A 26,396-nucleotide genomic window follows, 5' to 3' on the forward strand; every position below is an offset into this window, starting at 1 on the left:
CGCTTCTTTTAAAATTATTTTTGTTTTCTAATTTGAGTTGCTATGAAAAGTGAAAGCTCACTCATTCAGGAACTAGGAGCATGAAATATTAACAGTTTCATAATCTTTTTTTCTTTGTGGCCAGGGCAAATCTAATGAGTGACCTTAATACTGACACACATCCAAGAAAGACCCAGACTCAAAGGTGCAAGGTAGTCAGACTGAAAAACTCGTTTGCCACATATAAGAACTTAAAAAAAAATTGCTAGAGTTACCAGTTTACATAGCCTGTTCATGGTAGACAACGGGTAACTTTCTCATATGATTATCATACTCACAAAGGTTGTAAAATACCATTACATACAGAAAGGCAAAAATATTAGACACAAAATTGAGGAGAATCGAAGGAAATATTTCAAGGCGTTATTATTTGGGGAATCAAAGTAAGTCAGGATGATTTTGCATTTTTGGTATTACCTACTATGAAGTATGGTTACGCTGGAAGTAGGCAAAGCCGCAGATGCTGCCTTAACACAGCTGTCGATACTCTAGTTATGTGCCTGAGAAAGCAGGGCACAGCGTATCTGACCTTCTGCGCATGCTCCGTCCCGGCTCCAGGGGCGGGGTGAGAGCGCGCGAGGACTTGTGGGAAAGTCCAGGAAGGCGGGGCCGGGCTGAGTTGCTGCCGGCCGGACGCAGTGGGAGCGGGGCTGGTAACGGCCTGGTGAGGTGAGCCGGCTCTGCGGTTATCCCGGGCTGAGGCAGCGAGGAGGCTTTTGGGGTCGCCCGGCGGGAGGAAGGCGTGCTGCCGTGGTCCCGCGTGAGGCGGAGAGGGCTAGGGCGAGGGCGTGCACGGGGGCGCGGCGCGGCGGTATCCAGGTAGCTGCGCTCCCGGGAGCGCGTTTCGGGAGGGGCTGGCCCGGAGCAATCTGGGCAGTCCTCGGTCCCTCGACCCCAACTGCTCTGGGCCTTCGGTGATTTGCGGTGGTCCAGGATCGCGGATCCATTCTCCCGAGAAGACCTGCGTGGGGCCCGCCCCACTTAGTCGTGGGTGTACCGTGCTCGGCCGCATATTGGGTATGAAAGTGATACCTTCAGGCGCTGGAAGTTTCTGGTTGCCAGCCTGGACGCAGGTTCCGTGGTAGCGGAAAGATGATGGGTTAAATGGAACAGGTTTCTACCTCCCACGTATCTCAGTGACTTGCGCTTTTATTTACGTTTTTGAGCCCCTCGGCAAAGCATTGTACTAGTTTTGGTTTTTAATGAGATATACATAGTGTGCACTGCCTGAAAAAAGCTTAAGTTTAGTTCCTGAGGCAAGGCTAAGGGGTCAGAAGACGTATCTGCGGTTGCAAACATCTTTTAGGAGAATCCCTTTTCTAATCTCTAATATCTCTCCCATCTTAACCTCCTCCACCTCCCCATATTCGGGGACCTTGCCTCATCACTCATCTACTCTCCTATATCTTCTTTAACTTCGTTTTTCAGCTCCTCAACAATTTTAGGTTATCAAAGATGAAATACTAATCTCCATGTAATCTCACTTATTCAGCTCATTTTACTTCTCTCCTTTAAAAAATGGCCTATTTGAACTCTAAATAATCTTTATATGACTGAATACAGTGTATTTTATTTCACACATATGACCTCTGTGGCCTTCTTGAACTCATGAAAATTCTCTTCTGTGACAGTAACTCCAGGTTTTCCTTCCAGCTCTCGAGATGCCACTGCCTGATTTTTAGTGTTGGCATTTCTTCCTCAGTTTCAGTTCAGTTCAGTTCAGTCGATCAGTCGTGTCCAACTCTTTGTGACCCCATGAATCGCAGCACGCCAGGCCTCCCTGTCCATCACCAACTCCTGGAGTTTACTCAAACCCATGTCCATCGAGTCGGTGATGCCATCCAGCCATCTTATCCTCTATCGTCCCCTTCTCCTCCTGCCCCCAATCCTTCCTAGCATTAGGGTCTTTTCCAGTGAGTCAACTCTTCGCATGAGGTGGCCAGAGTATTGGAGTTTCAGCTTCAACATCAGTCCTTCCAATGAACACCCAGAACTGATCTCCTTTAGGATGGACTCATTGTATCTTCTTGCAGTCCAAGGGACTCTCAAGAGTCTTCTCCAACACCACAGTTCAAAAGCATCAATTCTTCGGCACTCAGCTTTCTTCACCGTCCAACTCTCACATCCATACATGACTACTGGAAAACCATAGCCTTGACTAGACGGATCTTTGTTAGCAAAGTAATGTCTCTGATTTTAAATATGCTATCTAGATTGGTCATAACTTTCCTTCCAAGGAGTAAGCATCTTTTAATTTCATGGCTGCAATCACCATCTGCAGTGATTTTGGAGCCCCCCAAAATAAAGTCTGACACTGTTTCCACTGTCTCCCCATCTATTTCCCACGAAGTGATGGGACCAGATGCCATGATCTTAGTTTTCTGAATGTTGAGCTTTAAGCCAACTTTTTTTCACTCTCCTCTTTCACTTTCATCAAGAGGCTTTTTAGTTCCTCTTCACTTTCTGCCAGAGGGTGGTGTCGTCTGCATATTTGAGGTTATCGATATTTCTCCTGGCAATCTTGATTCCAGCTTGTGTTTCTTCCAGCCCAGCGTTTCTCATGATGTACTCTGCATATAAGTTAAATAAGCAGGGTGACAATATATAGCCTTGACGAACTCCTTTTCCTATTTGGAACCAGTCTGTTAGTCCATGTCCAGTTCTAACTGTTGCTTCCTGACCTGCATACAGGTTTCTCAAGAGGCAGGTCGGATGGTCTGGTATTCCCATCTGTTTAAGAATTTTCCACAGTTTATTGTGATCCACATAGTCAAAGGCCTTGGCATAGTCAATAAAGCAGAAATAGATGTTTTTCTGGAAGTCTCTTGCTTTTTCGATGATCCAGTGGATATTGGCAATTTGATCTCTGGTTCCTCTGCCTTTTCTAAAACCAGCTTGAACATCTGGAAATTCACCGTTCACGTATTGCTGAAGCCTGGCTTGGAGAATTTTGAGCATTACTTTACTAGCATGTGAGATGAGTGCAGTTGTGCGGTAGTTTGAGCATTCTTTGGCATTGCCTTTATTTGGGATTGGAATGAAAACTGACCTTTTCTAGTCCTGTGGCCACTGCTGAATTTTCCAAATTTGCTGGCATATTGAGTACAGCACTTTCACAGCATCATCTTTCAGGATTTGAAATAGCTCAACTGGAATTCCATCACCTCCACTAGCTTTGTTTGTAGTGATGCTTTCTGAGGCCCACTTGACTTCACATTCCAGGATGTCTGGCTCTAGGTGAGTAATCACACCATCGTGATTATCTGGGTCGTGAAGATCTTTTTTGTATAATTCTTCTGTGCATTCTTGCCACCTCTTCTTAATATCTTCTGCTTCTGTTAGGTCCATACCATTTCTGTCTTTTATTGAGCCCATCTTTGCATGAAATGTTCCCTTGGTATCTCTAATTTTCTTGAAGAGATCTCTAGTCTTTCCCATTCTGTTGTTTTCCTCTGTTTCTCTGTTCCCTAGATATTAATATTGTGTAGACCCCTTCACTTCCCTCCCCCATACTGTCACAGTAATTAAACATGTCCAAATCTCTTCTGCCATTATGCTAGTGACACCTGAATTTACATTTCTAGGCCTCAGTAACTGCTTACTGTGTCCTGACATCTCATAAGAGCTCAACATCAATTTATGCCAAACTGAAAAAATCTATCTTCACGCTTGTTCTGCCATCCTGAAACCTCTTTTCCTTTTGAAATTATGATTCCTGACTCAAAATGGTATTACTTATCTTACCAGGCTCCCAAACCAGAAATCTAAGACTTTGAGTCCTTCTCTGCTCCCCAACTTCTCAGTCTAATGAATTATCATGTCCCTTTTATTTTACCACCTTAATGTTTCCTGTGGCTTTCAGATCATTGGTCACATCTCATGGCCTGGCATTTCACAGTCTGTCCCATCCTCCTCCTTAGCCCTCTCTTCCGTCCTCTCCTTCCTACTCCCTCATTCTGCCTGCCCACTCCTCCACATTAAATCACTTGACTGGCCCCTTTTGAAACATGGCAAAATTGCAGCAGCTCTAGTGACTCTTTGCTTAAACCTACCACCCTACCATCTGATTTATACCTGTCCTTTGTGGTCAGTTCTGTAGCATCTGTACATACCTCTAGCACAGTGGTTCTCAACCAGGGGTTATTATGCTTCCCAGGGGACATTTGATAATGTCTGAAGACATTTCTGGTTGTCATAGTCCAGTGGGAAAGGAGTAATACTGACATCTAGCTAGCAGAGGCTGGGGATGCTGCCAACCATCCTACAATTGCACAGGACAGCTGACCTACAACAAAGAATTATCTGGCCCAAAATGTCAGTGGTCCCAAGGTTGAGAAGTCCTCCCTAGCATAATATTTTGTTATTCAGTACCTTGATATATTTTCCACTTGAGAAGGGACATTGTCTTGTTTTTGCATCCCTAAATCTTAATATAGGGCTTAACACATAGCCAAAGTGAAGTCACTCAGTTGTGTTCAAGTCTTCGTGACCCCATGGACTGTAACCCACCAGGTTCCCCATCCATGGGATTTTTCCAGGCAAGAATACTGGAGTGGGTTGCCATTTCCTTCTCCGGGGGATCTTCCCGACCCAGGGATTGAACCCAGGTCTCCTGCACTGTAGGCAGATGCTTTACTGTCTGAGCCACCAGCCAAAGTTCAATAAATGTTGAAAGGAAAAGGAGTAAAGGAGGTATTTGGTTAAATTTATAAACTCTAGAGATGTGCAGCCAATCTGCTACCATAGGCTATTTGCTAATTTCAGTAATTTCCTCCATATTGCCTTTCATTCACATTGCATGGATGCCCACAGTTTTCTGTTTATTTTACATTTGATTATTCAGCAAACGTTGATTGACTCATTTAAAACATAATATACTGATATTTTCTTCTGCATCATTTTAAGTTCCTTTCTTTACATGTATCTTGGCCATTTATGAAGAGGTAAAAATCATTAATTAGCTAGGTTTCAAAAAAAAAAAGAATAAAACAAATAATTTTATTTAATTCTTTTTAGAGATTGGTCGGTCAAAACTCTGCAGGCCATAATGGCTTCGACAAGTAAAGCAATTGAATTACAACTGCAAGTGAAACAAAATGCAGAAGAGTTACAAGACTTTATGAGGGATTTAGAAAACTGGGAGAAAGATATTAAACAAAAGGATATGGAACTTAGAAGACAGAATGGTGTTCCTGAAGAGGTAAATTTCTTAATTAAATTCCAACTTTAGCATCCAGGGAAACTCTTCATTTATTTATTTTAAAGTAAAGCACTTTAAAGTGTTTAAAGTTTAAAGTGTTTTGTGGAAATGCTGATTAAAGAGATTTACTTTCTGTCAGTATTTTGAAAAATTCTACTCTTAAGAGTCTTTGTTCTATTTGCTGGTTCCCAGGGATTTTCTCTTAAGCACCAAAAGTCTTTGTAATAATTGTATTAACTATCAATATATTAGGACATTTTTAAGGCTTAGTCCATAGTTACTGAGAGGAAGACCATGTGATAATTCTTAAGGTAAATGAATAGCATCATAAAATAGGCAGGCTTGTATATATATCATATATAATTATACACTTAATGATATATTAACATAACAGTATTGCCCTAAACACAGAGAGTACCTAGACTCAACCAAACAGTTTTCTTAGGACAGTGCATTCAGATGTGGACAACTTTTTCATACTGTTTATAATGTGGAGGCAGTTTGGTTTGCCATTGTACTGTTGCTAAATCATTGTATTAAGGCTGAAGATCAAGCAGTTTTTTAATTTTGAATTTAGGATTGCAAATTAAGTGTATCATTAAAATTTCTGGGTAATATTTTTCTTATAACTGAACAATGTTCAGTATTTGTTAAAGGATGAATTAAATTTTTCAGGGATAAGTTTATCATTAGAAATGAATGAATTGGTATTTCTAACCATTTGAAAACTAAACTAAAATTACTTTTACTTGAAAACATCCTTCAGTGAGAGTTTTAAACATCACTAGTTACACAGAAAAGTAACAGAGCTGCCTCAAAACGTGTTGTTTTCCCTTTCTAGAATTTACCTCCTATTCGAAATGGGAATTTTAGGAAAAAGAAGAAAGGCAAAGTTAAAGAGTCATCTAAAAAAACCAAAGATGAAAACACAAAAAACAGGATAAAATCTTATGATTATGAGGCATGGGCAAAACTTGATGTGGTAAGTTAATCTGACTATGTGCTTTTTAGTCTTTGAGTAAAATTTTCTTGGAGTTAGTTGAAAGTCATGGACTAAATGAAAAACAATGTAAAGTTCTTAGGGCCTGTGTCTTTCTCTTATAGACTATTTTGTGTGGAATAAAAACGTAAATACATAGCTGTTCAATTAACTTTCCTTTTCTCCTGTGGCCCTCTTTCAGTGAATAATGGTTAAAACAGCTGGATTCTTTTCTTCCTGTTTTTTCTTTTTATTTGCGTGGATAGTACGTAGAAGGGGCTTCCCTGGTGGCTCAGTGGTAATGAGTCCGCCTACAGTTCAGGGGATGCGAGTTTGATCCCTGGGTCAGGAAGATCCCCTGGAGAAGGAAGTGCAGCCCACTCCAGTATTCTTGCCTGGGAAATCCCATGGACAGAGAAGCCTGGCGGACTACCATTCATGGGGTTGCAAAAGAGTAGGACACAATTTAGCAACTAAAAAACAGCAATAGTGCATAGAGGTTTAGTGAACTCTTCACCCAGTTTCCTCTAATTATTACATCTCATTTAACTATATATTTTAGTTGCTCAGTTTTGTCCAACTCTTTGTGACCCCCATGGATTGTAGCCCACTGAGCTCCTCTGTCCATGGAATTCTCCAGGCAAGAATACTGGAATGGGTTGCCATTTCCTTCTCTAGGGGATCTTCCCAGCCTAGGGATTGAACCTGGGTCTCCTGCATTGCTGGCAGATTCTTTACTGCCTGAGCCACCAGGAAAGCTCTGTTTACCTGTAGTCCAGTATCAAAACCAGGAAATTGACATTGGTATGATGTGTGTATAGTTCTGTGGCATTTTATGACCTGTAGATTTGGATAACCACCATTGCATCACGAGAAAGATCTCTTTTATGCTATCCATTCATAGTTGCACCCACCTCCTTCCTCCTCACCATCTCTAACCCCCTAAACAGCTAGAATTCTGAGACAGTAATAATACAAGAAAAGAAAGACTCTACCAATATCTTTTTTTTTTTTTTAATAGGCTGAAGAACCTGTTGAATAATGGTTTAGAGAATGCCTTTGGGTCTGGTCTTAGGTTAGGGCTGTGTGACAGTAAAAGTAGGGCCATCTTAATCTCAGGAAGGTAGGCTTCACCTTTCTAGACTGGGGTTTTGCATGCTTCTGGTCTCCTGCACATGAGACACAGCGTAGTTGGAGAATTATTTACCATCGGTACTGTGCCTCTGTCATAGTTTATATGTGCATTGGCATTAGAAGATACTGCCAAATGGTTTTCCAAATATGGAACCATTCATTTTTTGTGACTTTACCCCTTCTTATGTAGCCTTATTCTTTTCATAAATTGATATGTGCTTATAATGCCCTTTCCTGAAAGGCCCAGTGTCAGATGATTTCTTAGAGAGGTGGTTTATTCATTCAACAGATATTGATTGAACTGCTTTGTGTGGCCCGTGCGCTCATGATTGAACTGCACTGTTTGACATTGTCATTTTATTGTATCTGTAAAAGATATTGCTGTTTACTTACCACTCCAAGCTAGTTCAGATGTGAGCAGTGGCCTTGGCGTTCTGCTGCCGTTAGTTTTCTACATGTGTCAGTGTAGGAGGGTTGGACGGTCTTGGCTTTCATATTGGTAGGCTGGTGGTATTTCTATTCTTATTTTTTTCTTTTTTTTGGGCGCTATTTCTAGAATCTTTATGCTAAAACCCATAGCTGCATTTCAGTCCATCTTTTTGTTTTGTTTATTTTGTTGTTTTTTAAATTTTTTTGGCTGCGCTGTGCAACAGGCAGGATCTCAGTTCCCTGACCCCAGCAGTGGAAGCGTGGAGTCACTGGACTGCAAGGAAAGTAACTCAGTCCCGTCTTTTAATATTCATTTATTTAATGAAACTAAGCATAGATCTTATTTCATTTTAAAATTTATCAAGTTTTTTTCTTACATAAATTGTTTAGAATAGTAATAACTTGTAAAAGACAGAAAGGATTTTATTTATGTAATAAAATTTTTGTTTATATGAGCTTTAATGAACTCTTTAATTCTCACTGGTTTAAAATTTCTTACTCAGGCATACCCTGGTGGCCTGGGATTCTGAGCTTCCACTGCTGTGGCCCAGGTTCGGTTCCTGGCTGGGGAATTGAGTTTTTGCAAGCCACATGGCATGGCAAAAAAAAAAAAAATTCTTACTAAAAATCATTCTTTTATTATATATGGTGACGCTAGTGGTAAAGAACCTGCCTGCCAGTGCAGGAAACATGAGACCTGGGTTCTATCTCTGCGTCGGGAAGATCCCCTGGAGAAGGGCATGGCAACTCACTCCAGTATTCTTGCTTGGAGAATCCCCATCAACAGAGAGGCCAGGTGGGCTACAATCTATGAGGGCGCAAAGAGTTGGACACAGCTGAAGCAACTGAGCATGCATGCATGCATTCTAAAAAAATAGTTTAAAAAAATACTGATGCAGTCCATGAAATGATTTATTACCCTGAAAGGAGTGTCTGGGTCAAAAGAAATTGGAAATTGCTGGAGGAGCTTGTTGTGTATTTTCTTTGATAGTCAGCTATATTTGAGAATACATTGATAAACAGTGTAACATAGTTATTGAGAGCTCCTTGGAGGAGGCAGACTGCTTAGGTTCAGATCCTCATTTGGCCACTTCCTAGCTGAGTGACCTTGAGTGAGTTTGCTAACTTTTATTTCTCAATTTCTTCAAGTGAAAAACATGGATGATTATTTCTACCCTCATAGGTTGCTGTGAGAATCAGGAGTTAATTGTACTCTGCAAGCAGTTTTTAAATCAGAAAGAAAAAAGGTTTTCAGACAAAACCCTTTCCCTGTTTTTGGATGCAGTTGCATAGATTTGGGTTAACTGCAAACTTCCCTCATGTAAAACAGTAATACTTCACTGCTAATAGTTGGTGATTTAGGGTTGGTTTGTAGACTTAGTTTACTTTATATGAGTTCAAAGTCAGATTGTGTAAGTGGTTTGGGTCTTGGTTTTCTAAATAAGAATATTCTATTCTCTGAATTAACTCCTAATAGTGAGAGGTTATTTGGATTATTTTTATAGGCCTTTAAGTCCTTAGGTTATAAAAACTTAAGTTCTGTTGAATGTTCTTTTTTGGGGGGGCAGTATATCTTTTTTTTTTAATGGTCATGTAATTATGACACTGTTCCCCTACTTTTGATTTCAGGATAGTATCCTTGATGAACTTGACAAAGAAGAGAGTACCCATGATTCTGTGTCTCAAGAATCCGAGTCAGATGAAGATGGGATTCATGTAGATTCACAAAAGGCTCTTGCTCTAAAAGAAAAGGTACTTTCTAGTCAGCTATGGGTTCCTTCGGTTAGGCAGAATTTGTAGAAAAATCATGTGGCCCCCAAGATTTCTACAGTGTAATTTAGTGGGTGTTCAAGTTGTTTTTGGCTATATCCCTATCAGGAGGCAGAATAGCACAGTGGTTAGGAGTGTGTGCTCTGAAACCAGATTATCTAGGTTCAAGTCCTGTGACAAGGTCTTTTAAATTGCCTGTATGTATTCAGTTTTCTTAGCTGTACAGTAAGATTAATATTATTACTAAATCTAAATGGGTTGTTGTGTTACTAAAGGAATTATTATATGTAAAGTACTTGGAGTGTGCAGAGAGTTGTTCCAGGGCTTTAAGTAGTAGACTGAACTACTAATCAGATCAGTGTGTGATTCTTGACATGTATATTGTATCCCACTACTCCATATCACAGACCGTCTTTGGTTGCATTTCGAAACATATGACATCTCCCTGAGAAATGTCTCTTTATTATTAAACTGGCTATATTGCTTTTTAAAGAGGTGGCACTCTTCAGATTAAAATTTGTCTTGATGCCTTTCTTTTGTTGAATTTCTGTGGGTTATTGTGAATAAAAAGTATTTAATGCTAGGTATTTTACTCATTTTTCTGCCAGGGCTCCTGGATTGGGCCCAAACTGGGACCATTAGCTTTGTTTTGATTACATGGCCAATGAGAGAGGAAGAGATGAATAATGAAAGAAAGTAGCTCTGGAATTCTGTGTCAGTGTGCATCTGACTTATATGCTTTTACAGGGCAATAAATACTTCAAACAAGGAAAATATGATGAAGCAATTGAGTGCTACACCAAAGGCATGGATGCTGATCCATATAATCCGGTGTTGCCAACAAACAGAGCATCAGCTTACTTCAGACTGAAAAAGTAAGGAGTTTCCATAATGTGTGTGAATATTTTATGTGCATATGGAGACTGGGTTTTTTTTTTTTTTTAATCTTTCTTACTGAAATGTGTAGAAATGCTTGAGAAAATTTTCCATTTCTTTTCAACTATAAATTCTTATTCACTCTCTTTCTTCAACTTAAGCCTTTAAACATTCAGGTGCTCAAACCATGCTCCTTGTAGCTCACTTTATTGAGGTGTTCCTCCTATAAAAATTGAATAAGATGCCCTTTTCCTAATTTACAGAAGGAAAAAAGTTAACTGGGTAAAAAAATTCTCTATAAGTTAATTTTCCTTCATTATTTTGAAATATTATATATTTACTGTTTAATACAGAGAACTTTTATTATGGTAAGCTTAAAATATGTTCCAACATTTAAATCATACTGACCCTTAAAATACATACTTAATGTTGAAGAACTTAAATGTATATGGTCTTAATCATAAGCAGAGAAATGACCTAGCATAAAAATTTTTAAAAAACCAAATACTATCAAGGAGGATGTTCTTACTGATTTAATTACTGTTTGGAAATATCAATTATATTGGTGTCTGAGTTTTTACTATTTTTAATAGCATATTTTAAAACCCCTGAAATATTCTGACAAATTAGGAGTATTTATCTTTTATAATATTTGATATCTACAGTATGTGTAAATGATGAAGAATAATTTTAAATAAATCTGCGTGTACATGCTACTCAGCTTAAGAATCAGAACATTATTTTTCAAAGCTACTTTTGATATTCTCTTCCATATCCTGACCCTTGTCCCTCCCAGTTAACCACCATCTTGAGTGATCATTCTTTTGATTAAAAAAAATTTATTATATATGTGTATATCTCTAATACATTGTATAACATTGCTTATTTTTGAGCTTTAAAACTATATCATTGGATATAGTTTTCTGTGGCTTGTCTATTTCTTTGAATACTGTATTTCATATTTTAGTTCATCTCATAAGATTTGTTCGTGTTTTGCATGTATCAATAGCTGTAGATCTCTCATTTTCACTGTTAAATGCATATGCAGTTCCTTTTTAGGAATATACCGTTATGTGTCCATTCTCTAATTGCTGGATTGCTGGTTGGTTCCTTTATTCCTCACCTTCTTGTCTTCTTTCTTTTCCTGCCTTCCACCCTCCTTCCCTTTCTTATTTAACGACAGTGATACTGAGCACTTCAGTATGTGTTTCTTGGTGCTAGGTCTTAGGATGTGCACATGTTCAACTTTTAATGATGGTGAGCAGTTGTCACAATGATAGTTGTATTTGCTTACATTCCCATTAGCAGTGTATAAGAATACATGTTACATATCCTTACCAACGCTGGTATAATGGGGCTTCTGAATTGTTTTTAGTCTAGGGGCTGTAAAGTGGTAATTCATTGTGGCCTTAATTTGCATTTCCCCAATTTCTCATGTGGTTGAACATCTTCTTATGTGTTTATTCATCACTTATCTTTTTTTCCTGTGATATGTTTGTTTTATCTTTGGTCCTTTTTTCTGTTAGGCTGTTTTTCTGTTGATTTTTAAGCATTCTTTTTTTGGGGATACTAATTCTTTAGTGTTTATATCTTCTCTCAGTTTGTAGCTGATCTTCCTTTTTAAAATGGTGTCTTAGTGAACAGAAATTCTTATTTTAGTGTGTTTCATTTATTAATTTTTATAAAATGTTGGCACTTTGAAAAGTATGATTTGTGAAAATAGTCCTCTTCTTTGAGTTCATAACAATCTCCTCTATTTTCTCCTAAAAGTTATGTTTTACTTTTCATGCTTAAGTCTCCTTGTGTGTGTGCTGAAGGTATAATTCCAGTTTCATATCCCAGTTGTTTCAGCCCTATTTATTGAATATCCATGCTTTCCCCATGGATCTGCAGTTCTACCATTGCCATATGTCAAGTTTGCATAGATCTGTTTCTCATTTCTTTATTCTCTTCATTGATCTGTTTCCCATTACTATAGCCATTCCATACTATCTTTAATTTTTATAGTATTATAATAAATCTTGGTATTTGGTATAGGGCCTTATTATTCTTTAGGAATGTTGGGTATTCTTGGACTTTTACTAATCAGTATAAATTTTAGAATTATCCTGTCCAATTCCTTGAAACATTTGATTACAATTGCATTGGACTTATAGATCAGTTTGGAGAGAATTATATTGTTGTATTTTTGTGTCTTATAGATGAATATGAAATTGCTGTACTTATCTTTCATGTCTTTGAAGACAACCTTGTAATTTTCTGCATCTGAATCTTGTACATCTTTTGTTAGATTTATTAGTTTTTTTTTTTTTTTTTTTGGTTGCTGTTGATATCTAGTAGAGTAGCCACCTTGCTTAACTTTCATTATTTCTAACAGTCTTGTCTAGATTGTTTTGAATTTTCTTGGTAGACCATTATATCATCTGAGAATGTCAGTTTTATTCCTTCGTCTCTAGTCTTTTTAGCTCTGTTTCTTTCTCAGGGAACTCAATTGATCAGGACCTCTAGTAGAGTACTGAGAAAAAGCAGTGATAGTGGGCATTCTTTTCTTTGCTTTAAAGAAACCGCTTACATCAGAAGTTACTGATTTTAGTGGCTTAACTAAAAGGAGATGGTAGCACAGGGAACTCTGCATAGTACTCTGTAATGGCCTCTGTGGGAAAAGAATCTAAAAAAGAGGAGATAAATACGTATAAATACACACACACACGTATACATATATGTATAACTGATTCATTTTGTTGTATGCCTGAAACTAACACAATACTATAAATCTACAATAAAAATTAAAAAGAAAATAGAAAAAAAAAATGAGAAACATGCCTTCAAATGGAAAGTAAATCCCCTTTTCAGAGATTTCAGAAACAAATTTTTTGAAGTTTTGGTTTAACAGATGATTTTTATTAACTTCACTTTATTTTTCTTTAAATTGCAGATTTGCTGTTGCCGAGTCTGATTGTAATTTAGCAATTGCCTTGAATAGAAGTTATACAAAGGCTTATGCAAGACGAGGTGCCGCTCGATTTGCTTTGCAAAAATTAGAGGATGCCAAAAAAGGTATTAATGTTTTCCAGGTCATCATTATCTAAAAAGTTATTTAATAGTTTAACTGATTCTATACACAGAATACTAGATAATCACAGTTACTATCTTCAGAGATCTTTCTATATTGAATAAAACTGGTTTTTGCAATTTAAAATGTATTTTGATATTTTGGGAAAAGACCATGTTATTTGCCACTGATTAAACTTTGGTTCATATTCTCATTCAACCACTGTGTTACTAGGGGAAGGTTATGTATCTTCTCTGATTTTCAGTTTCTTATATGTGAGACAGATTAAAACATCTTGTTGGCTTTTGTGAGGCTAGAGGTAATGCATGAACCTAACACATTTTTATTTATTTTAAAATTTTAATCCTTTTATTATTTCATAAAAGAGGCTTGTGTAGTGTAAATCAGAAAATCGGAATGACGTTTATGTCTGAAAGATTGTGCTCCTTCTTGGTTTTATGAGATATAACTTATGATAGCAAGTGTTCTTTCTGAGGCTTGAAGAAGGAGGTGATCTGACACAAGGATTCAGGGTTTTATCTGTTCTTGGAGAATGGAGGAAAGCCAGTGGAATAATGTCAGTATTTCTTAGTTCCTCTTAATTTTGCTTATAGGATAGTTTTGTCCCCTGAAAGGAAATGACTGCTATTTTATACAGGTTTTTGAATACCATATATCTTTTTTTGATTGATTATTTATTGTTGGTTACACTGAGTCTGTGTTGCTGTGTGCAGGCTTTCCGTGGTTGTGACTAGTGGGGGCAACTCATCATTGTGGCATATGTGCTTCTTACTGTGACTTTCTTGTGGTGGGGCCCAGGCTCTAGGGTGTGTGGGCTTCAGTAGTTGTGGCTCAGGGGCTCAGTCCTTGTGGCCTGTGGGCTCTGGAGCACGGACACGATAGTGGTGGTGCATAGGCTTAGTTGCTCTGAGACATGTGGAATCTTCTCGGACCAGGGATTGAATGCGCGTCCCCTGCATTGGCAGGCAGATTCTTATCCGCTGTACCACCAGGAAAGTCCCATATATCTTTTTTTTTAAAAATTAATATATTTTTTAATTGAAGGATAATTGCCTTACAGAATTTTGTTGTTTTCTGTCAAACCTCAATGTGAATCAGCCATAGGTACCATATATCTTTTAAATATTCTGTTATATTCTGTTTTACTCAGATTATGAACAAGTATTAGAACTGGAACCAAATAACTTTGAAGCTACAAATGAACTCAGGAAAATTAATCAGGTAAACTGTAGTCATTTAAATTAAGTGTGTTACTTATTACCTTTATTTGACAAAGTAAATGTTTTTGTATAGACTTGTACTATGTAATGTAGACATTTTTCTAATTTTAATTCTTTGTACTAGAGAGTTTTTTTAACTAAACACATTGTAAGCTAGAGGTGGTATATTGGTATTTAAAGATTCTTAATTGTTACCTTAAAAAGCTGTCTGAGATTTTTAGAACTACTGCTGCTTTATTTTATCCAGATGACAGAATTATTTTTCTTTATCCCACTAATTTTTCTAATTTGGCTTGTGCTTTGTTTTTGTACTAAACTTTCACATATTTCTTTGATTTTTGTAGTTTTAAAGTTGCTCCATCTTTATGGTTTATACAGGGAAAATAATACTAAATTTTTTAAAAGTAAGAAAATAGATATTACTTAACTGTAAAATTTGCTGTCAAATTATACTTAATAGTTATGTATTCCTTTCACTTTACTTTTGCATCATTTATAATTATTTTGCCATCTGTTGAAAGTAGCAATGATTGAGGAATGTCTGCCTTTAAATATTGCCATTACATATTGCATATAAAAACTCTTGGTAAATACATCAACTTGACTCTTAATTATGAACTGTATTGTATATTTTTGTGTTTTATCCTTGGTCAGATAATGACTATGAATAGTAAATTTGAGAAATTTGGTAATGTGGTCTCAATTACCTTCTTTGTTTTTAAAAATTGTTCCTAGAACAGTGTAGACATTCAAAAGAATCTTTGTTGAATAAATAAATGAACAGCTCTTTAGTGAATATTACTTACTTTAATTGGAATAAGATGTACATTAAATTTATTTGCTGTTTAATTTTGTTATTAGAAAGATTTTGAATTGGAGTAAATGTTTTAATTATTTGAAATGTGGCAGGAATTCTAATATGAATAGTTTGTTATTTTAAAGTGAAAAAAGTATGCATCTTCCATTATTTGTTTTATTTAGCTGACTGCTATGTCTTCTAGGCTTTAACTTCCAAAGAAAACTCATATCCAGAGGAAACTGATACAATGGTTAAGTCAGATGAAGGAGAGAAAAAACAAATTGAAGAGCAACAGAATAAACAACAGGCTATTTCAGAGAAAGATCGGGTAATCCAGGATTCTAACATATATATGTTTTCCCGAGTTTACTCTTAGTTTTTTGTGTATCAGTTAAGTTTCTGTCTTTCCTAATATTATATTAAAATTCTTCTTCAGTAGAAACTGAAAATTAAATATACTAAAACTTCTGGAGCCTACTAATTAAAACTGAGTAATTGATGACTTAATACATAATTGTAAAAAAGTATTATATATAAATTTAGGAAACAAATTATTTTTGAGCATTTTGACATATATTTACATACAGATGGTTGTAAAGTTAACATAGAAATAAATCACAGTGCTTCCCCGGTGGCTCAGTGGTAAAGAATCCACCTGGCAGTATAGGAGACACGCATTCGATCCCTGGTCTGGGAAAATCCCACATGCCACGTGGCAGCCAAGCCCGGTACCACAACGACTGAGCCTGTGCTCGAGAGCCCCGGAGCCTCACTCCTGAAGTCTGCTCTAGAGCCCGTGCTCCTCGAGAAGCCACCGCAGTGAGAAGCCCAACCGTTGCAGTGAAGAGTAGCCCACCACTCACTGCAACTAGAGAAAGTCCACGGGCAGCAATGAAGACCCAGCACAGCCAGAAAGAAATAAATAAAATTATTTAAAAAAGAAATAAATTAAACCTGATTCTTATTTATTTTTCATTTTTTTCCCCCTTTTTGGCCTCACCACAGGGCACATGAAATTTTAATTCTCTGACCAGGGATTGAACCCACGCCCCTAGCAGTGGAAGTATGGCATCTTAACCGCTGGACTGCCAGGGATGTCACACAATGAACTATTTCTGATCAAAATTTCTTTAAATGTAATTTAACATATTATAGGCTTTCATGGACCTACAGAGGATTGCTAATAAAAATTTATGGAATGATTATTGATTGTGATATATCTGACTCTGATTATAAATAAATGTTAAAATGAAAATCTAGTACACCTTCCAATACAATTTGATTTATTCTCTGTTTAGGCATATTAATGTTAATGAATAGTGAGCTGTGCAGTCTGGTACTCTGTTCTTTCATAAAAATTGTTTGGATTATGAAATTCTTTTGTACAGATTCTATTTTTTTTTTATTGTGCCTCGCAGCTTGGGGGATCTTAATTCCCCAACGAGGGATCAAACCAGTGCCCTCAGCAGTGAGAGCGTGGAGTCCTAACAGCTGGACCACGGGGAATTCCCTGCACAGATTCTAATATAATTAAAGTATTTGGGCCTGTATTTATTAAAATGTGTTTTCCATTTAAACTTCGTCTAGTCTTTAATTGGTAAAATAATGGTTAGTGCTGCAAGATAATATAGTAGTATACTATTTTTTTTAGTACTGAAAAGAGAAGAACACTATTATAGAAACCAACCCAAACTAACAGATTCTAAAACATCTCATGGATTTTTAGCAATTAAAAAATAGCTTAATTACTGATATAGTAATAATTGGTATACTAGCAGTGTTGCTAAAAATTTGAATTCAACTAATTTTTTTTTTAATTCTCCATACTTCTTTCCAAAATGGTAGGGAAATGCATTTTTCAAAGAGGGGAAATATGAAAGAGCCATCGAATGCTATACTCGAGGGATAGCAGCAGATGGCGCTAATGCCCTTCTTCCAGCTAACAGAGCAATGGCCTATCTGAAGATTCAGAAGTAAGTATTGGTTACCTTTAATTCTTTGCAGGATGAAAATGAAATTTACCATAAAATGGTATATTATCTAAATAATTAAATTTAACTCAGTCTTAAGCATTAGAAGAGAGAGGGTGTGTGTGTCATAGTACATATTCAGTAAATGTTGTTGTTGTCTAGTTGCTTAGTCGTTTCTGACTGTTTGTGACCCCATGGACTGTATGTAGCTCGCCAGCCTCCTCTGTCCACAGGATTTTCCAGGCAAGAATCCTAGAGTGGGTTGCCATTTCTTCTCCAGGGAACTTTCTGACCAAGAGATCGAACCTGCATCTCTTTTATTTAGCAGATGGATTATTTACCACTGTGCCACTAGCTCTAAAGCACTTACTCAGTTTTGGTCTGGCATTACACAGTTTAACACTTCTTTAATTGCTTTATGCTATTCTGAATTAGTGATTTAAAAATTATTTTTAATCTCAGAACCCTTTGGGCAGAATCTTATCTGGAAGCGTATGCATATATAACAAGACAGAGAACTGCTGTCGTTGAACTGCTGATTGATTACATACAGAACTAAAACTTGGTCCTGTGATACTAACCACATATTGCTGGATGCACTCAAGGGCTCCATGTTGGACAATCAGCAGAATAATATATCTGATGATAGAAACTATGTCTTTGTTGTAATACTACACACTAGTTATAGAATTAAAGATTCCTATAAATATTATAAGTAGAGATTCTAAACTTTTTGGTGCCACAGACTGCTTTGGCTGCATGGTGCACCTTTCTCAAGATAATATTCAAGTGTGTATTTATACATTTAGGAATACAAAGGAAACCAACTATATTGAAATAGAGTTTTAAAAATATTAAGATTTGTGATATTAGTTCAGTCACTCAGTCATGTCCGACTCTGCGACCCCATGGACTGCAGCACGCCAGGCTTCCCTGTCCATCACCAACTCCTGGAGCTTGCTCAAACTCATGTCCATTGAGTTGGTGATACCATTCAACCGTCTTGTCCTCTGTTGTCCCCTTCTCCTGCCTTCAGTCTTTCCCAGCATCAGGGTCTTTTCCAGTGAGTCCGTTCTTTGCATCAGGTGGCCAAAGTATTAGAGCTTCAGCTCAGCATCAGTCCTTCCAATGAATATTCGGGACTTATTTCCTTTAAGAGCTTCCCTCATAGCTCAGTCGGTAAAGAATCTACCTGCAATGAAGGAGAGCCAGGTTCGATTCCTGGGATGAGAAGATTCCTTGGAAAAGGAAATGGCAACGCACTCCAGAATTCTTGCCTGGAGAATCCCATGGATAGAGGAGCCTGCCAGGCTACAGTCCATGGGTTTGCAAGAGTCGGACATGACTTAGAGACTAAACCACCACAATTTCTTTAAGATTGACTGGTTTGATCTCTTTGCAGTCCAAGGGACTCTCAAGAGTCTTCTCCAATACCACCTCAATTCTTCAGGGTTCAGCCCTGTTTATGGTTCAACTCTCACATCCATACATGACTACTGGAAAAAAGATGGCTTTGATTAGACGGACCTTTGTTGGCAAAGTAATGTCTCAGCTTTTTATTACGCTGTCTAGGTTGGTCATAGCTTTTCTTCCAAGGAGCAAGCATCTTTTAATTTCATGGCTGCAGTCACCATCTGCAGTGATTTTGGAGCCCAAGAAAATAAAAGTCTGTCACTCTTTCCATTGTTTTCCCATCTATTTTCCATGAAGTGATGGGACCGGATGCCATGATCTTTGTTTTTTGAATGTTGAGTTTTAGGCCAACCTTTTCACTCTCCTGTTTCACCTTCATCAAGAGGCTCTTTAGTTCCTCATCACTTTCTGTCATAAGAGTAGTGTCATCTGCATATCTGAGTTTGTTGATACTTCTCCCTGCAATCTTGATTCCAGCTTGTGCTTCATCAAAATTTGTGATATAATCGTATGTATACTTTTAAAGATTAACACTCTACAGAGGCTTCCCTGGTGACTCAGTGGTAAAGAATCTGCCCGCCAATGCAGGAGGCACAGGTTCACTCCTTGATCCAAAAAGATGCCACATGCTGCAGAGCAGCTCAGCCTGTGTGCCACAATAGTGAGCCTGTGCTCTGGAGCCTGGGAGCCACAACTACTGAAGCCCATTTGCTCCCTAGAACCTGTGCTCCACAACAAGAGAAGCCACCACAATGAGAAGCCCCTCACTGCAACTAAAGAGTAACCCCTGTTCACTGCAACTTGAGAAAAGCCACACAGCAATGGAGACTCAGCACAGATATAAATAAATAATTAAAGTTATTAAAAAGAAATTAAACACACTACAAAATGAGAAACTGCATTTAAAATACAGGCACGTTATAGACAGTGTCATACTGAGCGAAGTAAGTCAGACAGAGAAGGAGAAATATAATAATAACATCCCTTATATGTGGAATCTAAAAAGAAATGATGCAAATGAACTTACTTATGAAACAGAAAGAGACTTACAGATTTAGAAAGCGAATCTGTTGTTGGCCAGGGGGAGGGGATAGTTAGGGAGTTTGGGAAGGTCATGTACACACTACCATATTTAAAATGGATAACCAACAAAGACCTATTATATAGCACATGGAACTCCTCAGTGTTATGTGCCAGCCTGGATGGGAGTGGGGTTTGGGGGAGAAGGGATACATGTGTATGTATGACTGAGTCCCTTTGCTGCTCACCTGATACTACTGTAGCATTGTTAATTGGCTATACCCCAGTGCAAAATGAAAACTTAAAAAGAACAAAAATTTCCAAACCTAAAATAAATACAGGCAAGTTAAAGGTAAAAAATTTTTAAAGACGTATTACTGTGAAAGTTTGAATAAAACCACTAGAATTTTGGGATGTTCATTGACACATCTTCTACATATTGATCAACCAGTACGTGTATCTAGGGAATGCCCAGAAAGCAGCACAGATGATTACATTACCAGTGTGATAACGGTAGCTCAGTGGTAAAGAATTTGCCTGCCAGTGTGAGGACACGCGGGAGACGTGGCTTTGGTCCCTGGGTCAGGAAGATCCCCTGGAGGAAGAAATGGCAACACAGTCCTTAACATATGGCTTCACTCTTGGAGTCTAAGTGACTGCTAGGGACAGAGTTGCCTGGTGGTTGGCCAGCTGTGTCATAGGAGCGTTTACGAACAGGTGCTGTGATCACATGCAAACAAACGTCAGGTTACACTACCCCGTTTCTGAAATAGTTGTGCTACCTCAAAGATACCTGTGACAAATGTGGTGTGATGTGAAAATATCTGTGATTTTTATTGGTGACAAAGTCATAGGTACTGTTTTTACTAATGTGGTTTATTATCTGCAGTTGTAATTGAAAGGAAAGCTACATGTCATTTAAAAGTTAATGGTAGTAAGGATGTAGTATTTTTCCCATCCAGATTTTCAGATCTCTCAAAGGATCACAGGATATCATAGAAGAAAATATTAATTTGTATTTAACTTCATTGAAACTAACAGACTCACTAGAGAGGTATTGTTTTGATTAGACCAAGTAAAAGTCATTGCATTTCTTACTAACTTAGGAAAATTTTGAATTTTGCTATTCAGGAATTGCAAATGATTTAAAAATTGTAAGGCCTACATTTTTAGGTTTGATTAATGCCAAGAATAATACCTTCTAATAGATGAGAGATTATATCTACATTTATGAGGGCTCTAATTTATTGTGTTTTGTTGCTTTAGTTGATAACCACATAAGTATATCACAGCAAGTTTTTTTTTTTTTTTTAATTTAAAAGACCTATGTGAGTCTTACTTGAATCTCTTTCTAGTATGTCTTTATTTTTTTTGGCCATACTGCCCAGCTTGCAGAGTCCTAGTTCCCTGACCAGGGTTCAAACCTGTATCCTCAGCAATGAAAACGCTGAGTCCTAGTCATTGGACCACCAGGAAATCCCCTTTAGTGTGTCTTCTAGATTTACAGTTAATATCTGAAGTTTTCTCTACTAAATAGTGAGTGCTGTCAGGTATTATAGACTAGATGAGGAACAGGGAAAAGAGCAACTTTTCAAACAGGAGTTTGAACCAAACCAAGATGTAAAGGGATGGTATGATTAGTGAGGTGAGGAAACAGGTCTGGTGTCCCAGTGCAGGTTCAAAGACACAGGATGCAAAAATTCCTTGGTACCTTCTGGAAAGGGCAGGAGGTTCATATGATGACTGATATGCAGGGGCACTGGCAGAGATAAGGCTGGAGAGTCAAGCAAGCCCCCAACTTTGTGCTTGGCAGAGAGCGCGACTTCATCCTAAGAAGTGTGGAGCCCATGCAGTATCTTGAATGGGAAGATGATGTAATCAGTCATGTAGAGAATAAACTGGTTGGGGCATGGACATGAACACACACAAACATAATCTTTCTTTTGCTCAGAAGTGAATTAAAGAATACAGAAAAAAAGAATTCAGGGCTGTTTAACCTTGTTCATACTAGGTCTTATTTTGAAGGTAGGATGGCATTCATTTAGGTCTTGGGAAGAATGTGATCACAGAAGATTCTTTTTTTAGAAAAAATTTTATTATGAAACTTCATAGTAAACTTTGTGTACCAAATCATCTAGTTTTCACAAGCCATACCTTTTTTGTCATATTTGGTTCTACTTTTTTCCCACCTGAGTTATTATAAAGCAAATCATGGACATGATATTTCATCCCTTAAGGATGCTTCATACATAAGCACAATACCATTATTATGCCAAGTAAATTCATAACAGTTCATTAATGTCATTTTAATATATGAGGGTATCAAGATTTTTATTTTTATTTTTTCAGCTTTTCTTAACTTTTTTGTTGTGAAGCAGTACCCATTCAGACTGAATTGATTGCTGATTGCATGGATGAGTAGAATTTATGAAAAGTATTAGATGATACTCTTTCATATACATAATGAATTTGAAGTACTGAGTGTGTTGTTTTCCTTAGGTGATGTGTAGTATGGGTAAATCTTAATGAAGTTTGGAGAATTGATGCCAGTTATTGTTAATGTAGTAACTGTACATGTTGAGAGTTGGTGGGGAGGTATGCTGTGGTATTTTGTCTGCTTTATTCATATTTTGCCATCATTAATTCTGTCCTTCCACCAGACTAATTTGACTTCACTTAATCTGTTACCTTCTCCCTCCTCAACCAGAAGATTCCAAAATTTGGTGAGAATAAAAAATTTAGAAATTAGTCTTTTCCCTTAAACAGAGATTGGGGAATTGGTAACTGAAATTATATGTATATTTTTTATATTAGAAACTCAGTTTACATGAAGTGTTCTATAAGCTACATTTTTCTACTTAGCATTTATATCATATTTAATAGGTATGAAGAGGCTGAAAAAGACTGCACACAAGCTATCTTGTTAGATGGCTCGTATTCGAAAGCTTTTGCCAGAAGAGGAACTGCAAGAACATTTTTGGGAAAGCTCAGTGAGGCCAAACAAGGTAAGACTATTTTTATAACTGGCACTCACTCTCCCTGTTGACAATCCCAAGTTATAGTAGCAGACATTTTCCTAGCCTTTCCATGGTTTGAGGATACAGAACTTAGAGAAGTACATTTTCTTTCACAGTTTAGGTTTGCAAATTTGGAGAAATTCAGCTTCCATAGTGGGTCTGGTTATCTTCTAATAGCAGTATAGACTGGCCAATTGTCAATCAAGATTAATGAAAAATTTGAGTTATAGGTAAGAAGGAAAAAAGCAGGCAAAAGGCAAGAGTGAAAAGGAAGGGAATCAACAACCAGGAGATAGAGGATAATATGAGATCTGTAATGATGTCTTCCTTTTTTCCTTGATTGCTGATTATTATTTTTTTCACAATCCGTCTTTTTAGTATTTATTCTTAGTCATTTTGAAGAACCAGCTTATTTTCTGTTTTATTTATTTCTGCTCTTTTATTTCCTTCCTTCAGCTATCCTTTGGCTTAATTTGCCAGTTTTCTAACTTCTTGATGCATCAGTAGTTACACAGTTGATTTTCAGCCTTTGTTTTGTGACATGTTCATTTAAATCTGGCAGTTTATAAAGTCTGGCTTCAGCTGTAGCCCATGTATTTTTTTTATTATGGTAAAATATACATTACATAGAATTTACTGTTTAAACCATTTTTAGGTGTACAGTTCAATGCATTGAGTACATTCACCTTTTGTGCAACCATCACCATTGTACATCTCCAGAACTTTTTCATCATTCCATTTTGAATACTCTTGTCGTTTGACAGTAGTTCTCTATTCCCACTTCCCTCCAGCTCCTGGTGACCAGCATCCTATCTTCTGTCTCTGAATCTGATTGTTCTAGGTACCTCATATGAGTAAAGAGTCATACAATGGTTATCCTTTTATTTCTGGCTTACTTCATTTAATGTGTCTCCAAGACTCATCCATTATTGTAGCATATATCAGAATTGGATTCCTTTTTAAGGCTGAATAGTATTCCATGATCTGGAATTCTCTTAGATTCTCTCTTACATTTGGTGAGTTACCCCATCCTTTGTTATCAGGGTGAGCTTTGATAAGTAGATGACCTCTAGCCCTCAGGCCTCAGTTGTGTCACTGTGAAGTGGAGTTGTAGTGAAGGCTACCTGAGAATTGATATATAAAGCAAAGAGAAAAACACTCAAGAAGCGTTAGTTCTTATTATTGCTCACCAGTTTCCTAGCATCCTGAGTAAAACTTCTTGAGATATAGGTATGGGATTACTAACTAAATATATGATTTCTTGAACTCCATAAGGTATTTGCATTAATTTATTATGTTTCTTAAAAATTCGTTTTAGATTTTGAAATCGTTTTACTTTTGGAGCCTGGAAATAAACAAGCAGTAACTGAACTTTCCAAAATTAAAAAGGTAAACATTCTTCTTTCCACCAAAATATGGTCCTATCTTCTGAAGCATAAATACCTTTATTTATTGTGTGATTAACCTGAGAATATTTTGATAGTCATAATTACAAATTTATTTTCAAGGAATTAATTGAGAAAGGACACTGGGATGATGTCTTTCTTGATTCTACTCAAAGGCAAAATGTGATAAAACCCATTGATAATCCACCTCATCTTGGATCAACTGTAAGTAAACCCGAATTTTTCTCCTTGCTATTTAAACATCACTGGTATAATAAATAGAGTTGAAACAAGCTGTTGAATTAGTAGATCTCTTAAAAGATATGTTGAGATCTCTTCCTAGAACCAGTTTTAGAATCTTAAAGAAATACTTCTTAGGAAGATTGGCATAAGAAAATTGGAGAAATGGAACTGTTTTAAGTTCTGGCATAACTTTTTAAAGTGTCCTTTAATATAACACTAAATATTTCTTCATATTTTCTGATTAAAAAGGAATTTGAAGCAGTTTGTGCTTCAAAATTTGTGCATTTTGTAGTTAAACATCTTTCATTTCTTTTACTGTTCCTTTTTGAGATTGGGATTTTATTACAGTATGGCAACTTCTGTGGGGTTAGATCTAAAATGAGCACTTGGGCAAAAATCTAGTACAGGCATACCTCATTTTATCGCACTTTGCAGATACTGCATTTTTTACAGATTGAAGATTTGTGGCAACCCTCTGCTGTGCAAGTCTGTTGGCACCATTTTCCCAATAGTATTTACTTTCTGTCTTTGTGTCACGTTTTGGTAATTCTCTCAATATTTCAAACTTTTTTGTTAATGTCATATTTGTTATGGTGCTCTGTGATCAGTGATCTTTGTTTCTATTACGAAAAGGTTATGAGGATGAAGGCTTAGATGATGGTTAGCATTTTTTTGCAATAAAAATTTTTAAAGTTATATACATTGTTTTTTTAAAGACATGTTGCTATTTCACACTTAAAAGATTATGGTATAGTATAAATGTAACTTTTACTATACATTGAGAAACCGAAAGCTTTAGGTGACTTGCTTTATTGCAATATTCACTTTATGTGATAGTTTGTAACTGAACCTGCAGTATCTCTAAGGTATACCTGTATAGGCAAAATTATTCTTAAGAATATATGCTGCATATTGTTTTTAGTATACCATACTGTTTTTTGTTAAGTCTCACAAAGCCAGTTTTTCCTGCAATATTGGAACAGAAAGAGTAGATGGTAAAATTCAGTGATTTGTCTTGTGTTGGACTTTTAAAATTGAATCATTTAAGGCATGTATTATTATATATATATATATATATGTGTGTTAGTCTTTCAGTTGTGTCTGACTCTTTGTGACCCTGTGGACTGTAGCCCGCCAGGCTTCTCTGTCCATGGGATTTTCCAAGCAAGAATACTGGAGTGGGTTGCCATTTCCTTCTTCAGGGGATCTTCCTGACCCAGGGATTGAACATGCATCTCTTATGTCTCCTGCATTGGCAGACGGGTTCTTTGCCACTATCGCCACCTGGGAATTCATATATATGTGTATATGAATTTATACATATACATATAAATTTGACTCTCTGGTAATTTCCGATGTTTACTTAGTATCATATATGGAAATTATGAAAGATAAAATACATATAAAAAAGTACCCAGGACAAATTAAAATTTAAAGGATAAAACCACCAACTGGGTCAAAAAATTGAAACGTATCAGCCTCCAGAAACCTCCCTGTGTGCACTTCACTGATCATAATTCCCTCCCTGCCCCTTGGGAGTAACTGTTAATGCATGGATGATGCTTTGAGAGAAATGCTGATTTTACAGTGAAGTCAGAGCAGATATTTTTATTCTTTTACAAAGGAAGAAGGTGAGGCAAAGAAAGTGTTTTGCCAAGTTCTTATTTCAAGTAAGGAACAGAAGAATTCTTTAATACATTTCCTGGGTTCCTATTTTGTCTTTATTCTTGAATTTTCTGAGATAGCATTTCATGTGCCAGGCATAAATCTAGTTGCTTTTGTACATTCATTGTCACACATCATATTTTTTACCTATTATTCTATTTTTT

The 26,396-nt window shown here is 37.0% G+C and overlaps 1 protein-coding gene across 3 annotated transcripts in view; it reads left to right on the forward strand.

Annotated features, from left to right (window-relative positions):
- Positions 1-635: 635 nt before the first annotated feature.
- The window catches only part of RPAP3 (RNA polymerase II associated protein 3), a 35,214-nt gene continuing 9,453 nt past the window's right edge, over positions 636-26,396 (forward strand). Inside the window, exons 1-12 of one of the 3 annotated variants that reach the window (XM_061129242.1) lie at positions 636-708; positions 5,056-5,239; positions 6,081-6,221; positions 9,411-9,533; positions 10,299-10,426; positions 13,363-13,484; positions 14,651-14,721; positions 15,722-15,847; positions 17,365-17,492; positions 22,806-22,927; positions 24,258-24,328; positions 24,448-24,549. In XM_061129242.1, the coding sequence (XP_060985225.1) occupies positions 5,087-5,239; positions 6,081-6,221; positions 9,411-9,533; positions 10,299-10,426; positions 13,363-13,484; positions 14,651-14,721; positions 15,722-15,847; positions 17,365-17,492; positions 22,806-22,927; positions 24,258-24,328; positions 24,448-24,549 (1,287 nt within the window). In that variant the 5' untranslated portion in view covers positions 636-708; positions 5,056-5,086. Of the gene's footprint in view, positions 709-3,165; positions 3,277-5,055; positions 5,240-6,080; positions 6,222-9,410; positions 9,534-10,298; positions 10,427-13,362; positions 13,485-14,650; positions 14,722-15,721; positions 15,848-17,364; positions 17,493-22,805; positions 22,928-24,257; positions 24,329-24,447; positions 24,550-26,396 lie in introns of those variants that run through there. The other 2 variants (XM_061129236.1, XM_061129251.1) reach the window with 2 other exon arrangements.

Source organism: Dama dama, chromosome 3 (genome assembly GCF_033118175.1).
Source record: "Dama dama isolate Ldn47 chromosome 3, ASM3311817v1, whole genome shotgun sequence".
In the NCBI taxonomy this organism is placed as follows: domain Eukaryota; kingdom Metazoa; phylum Chordata; class Mammalia; order Artiodactyla; family Cervidae; genus Dama; species Dama dama.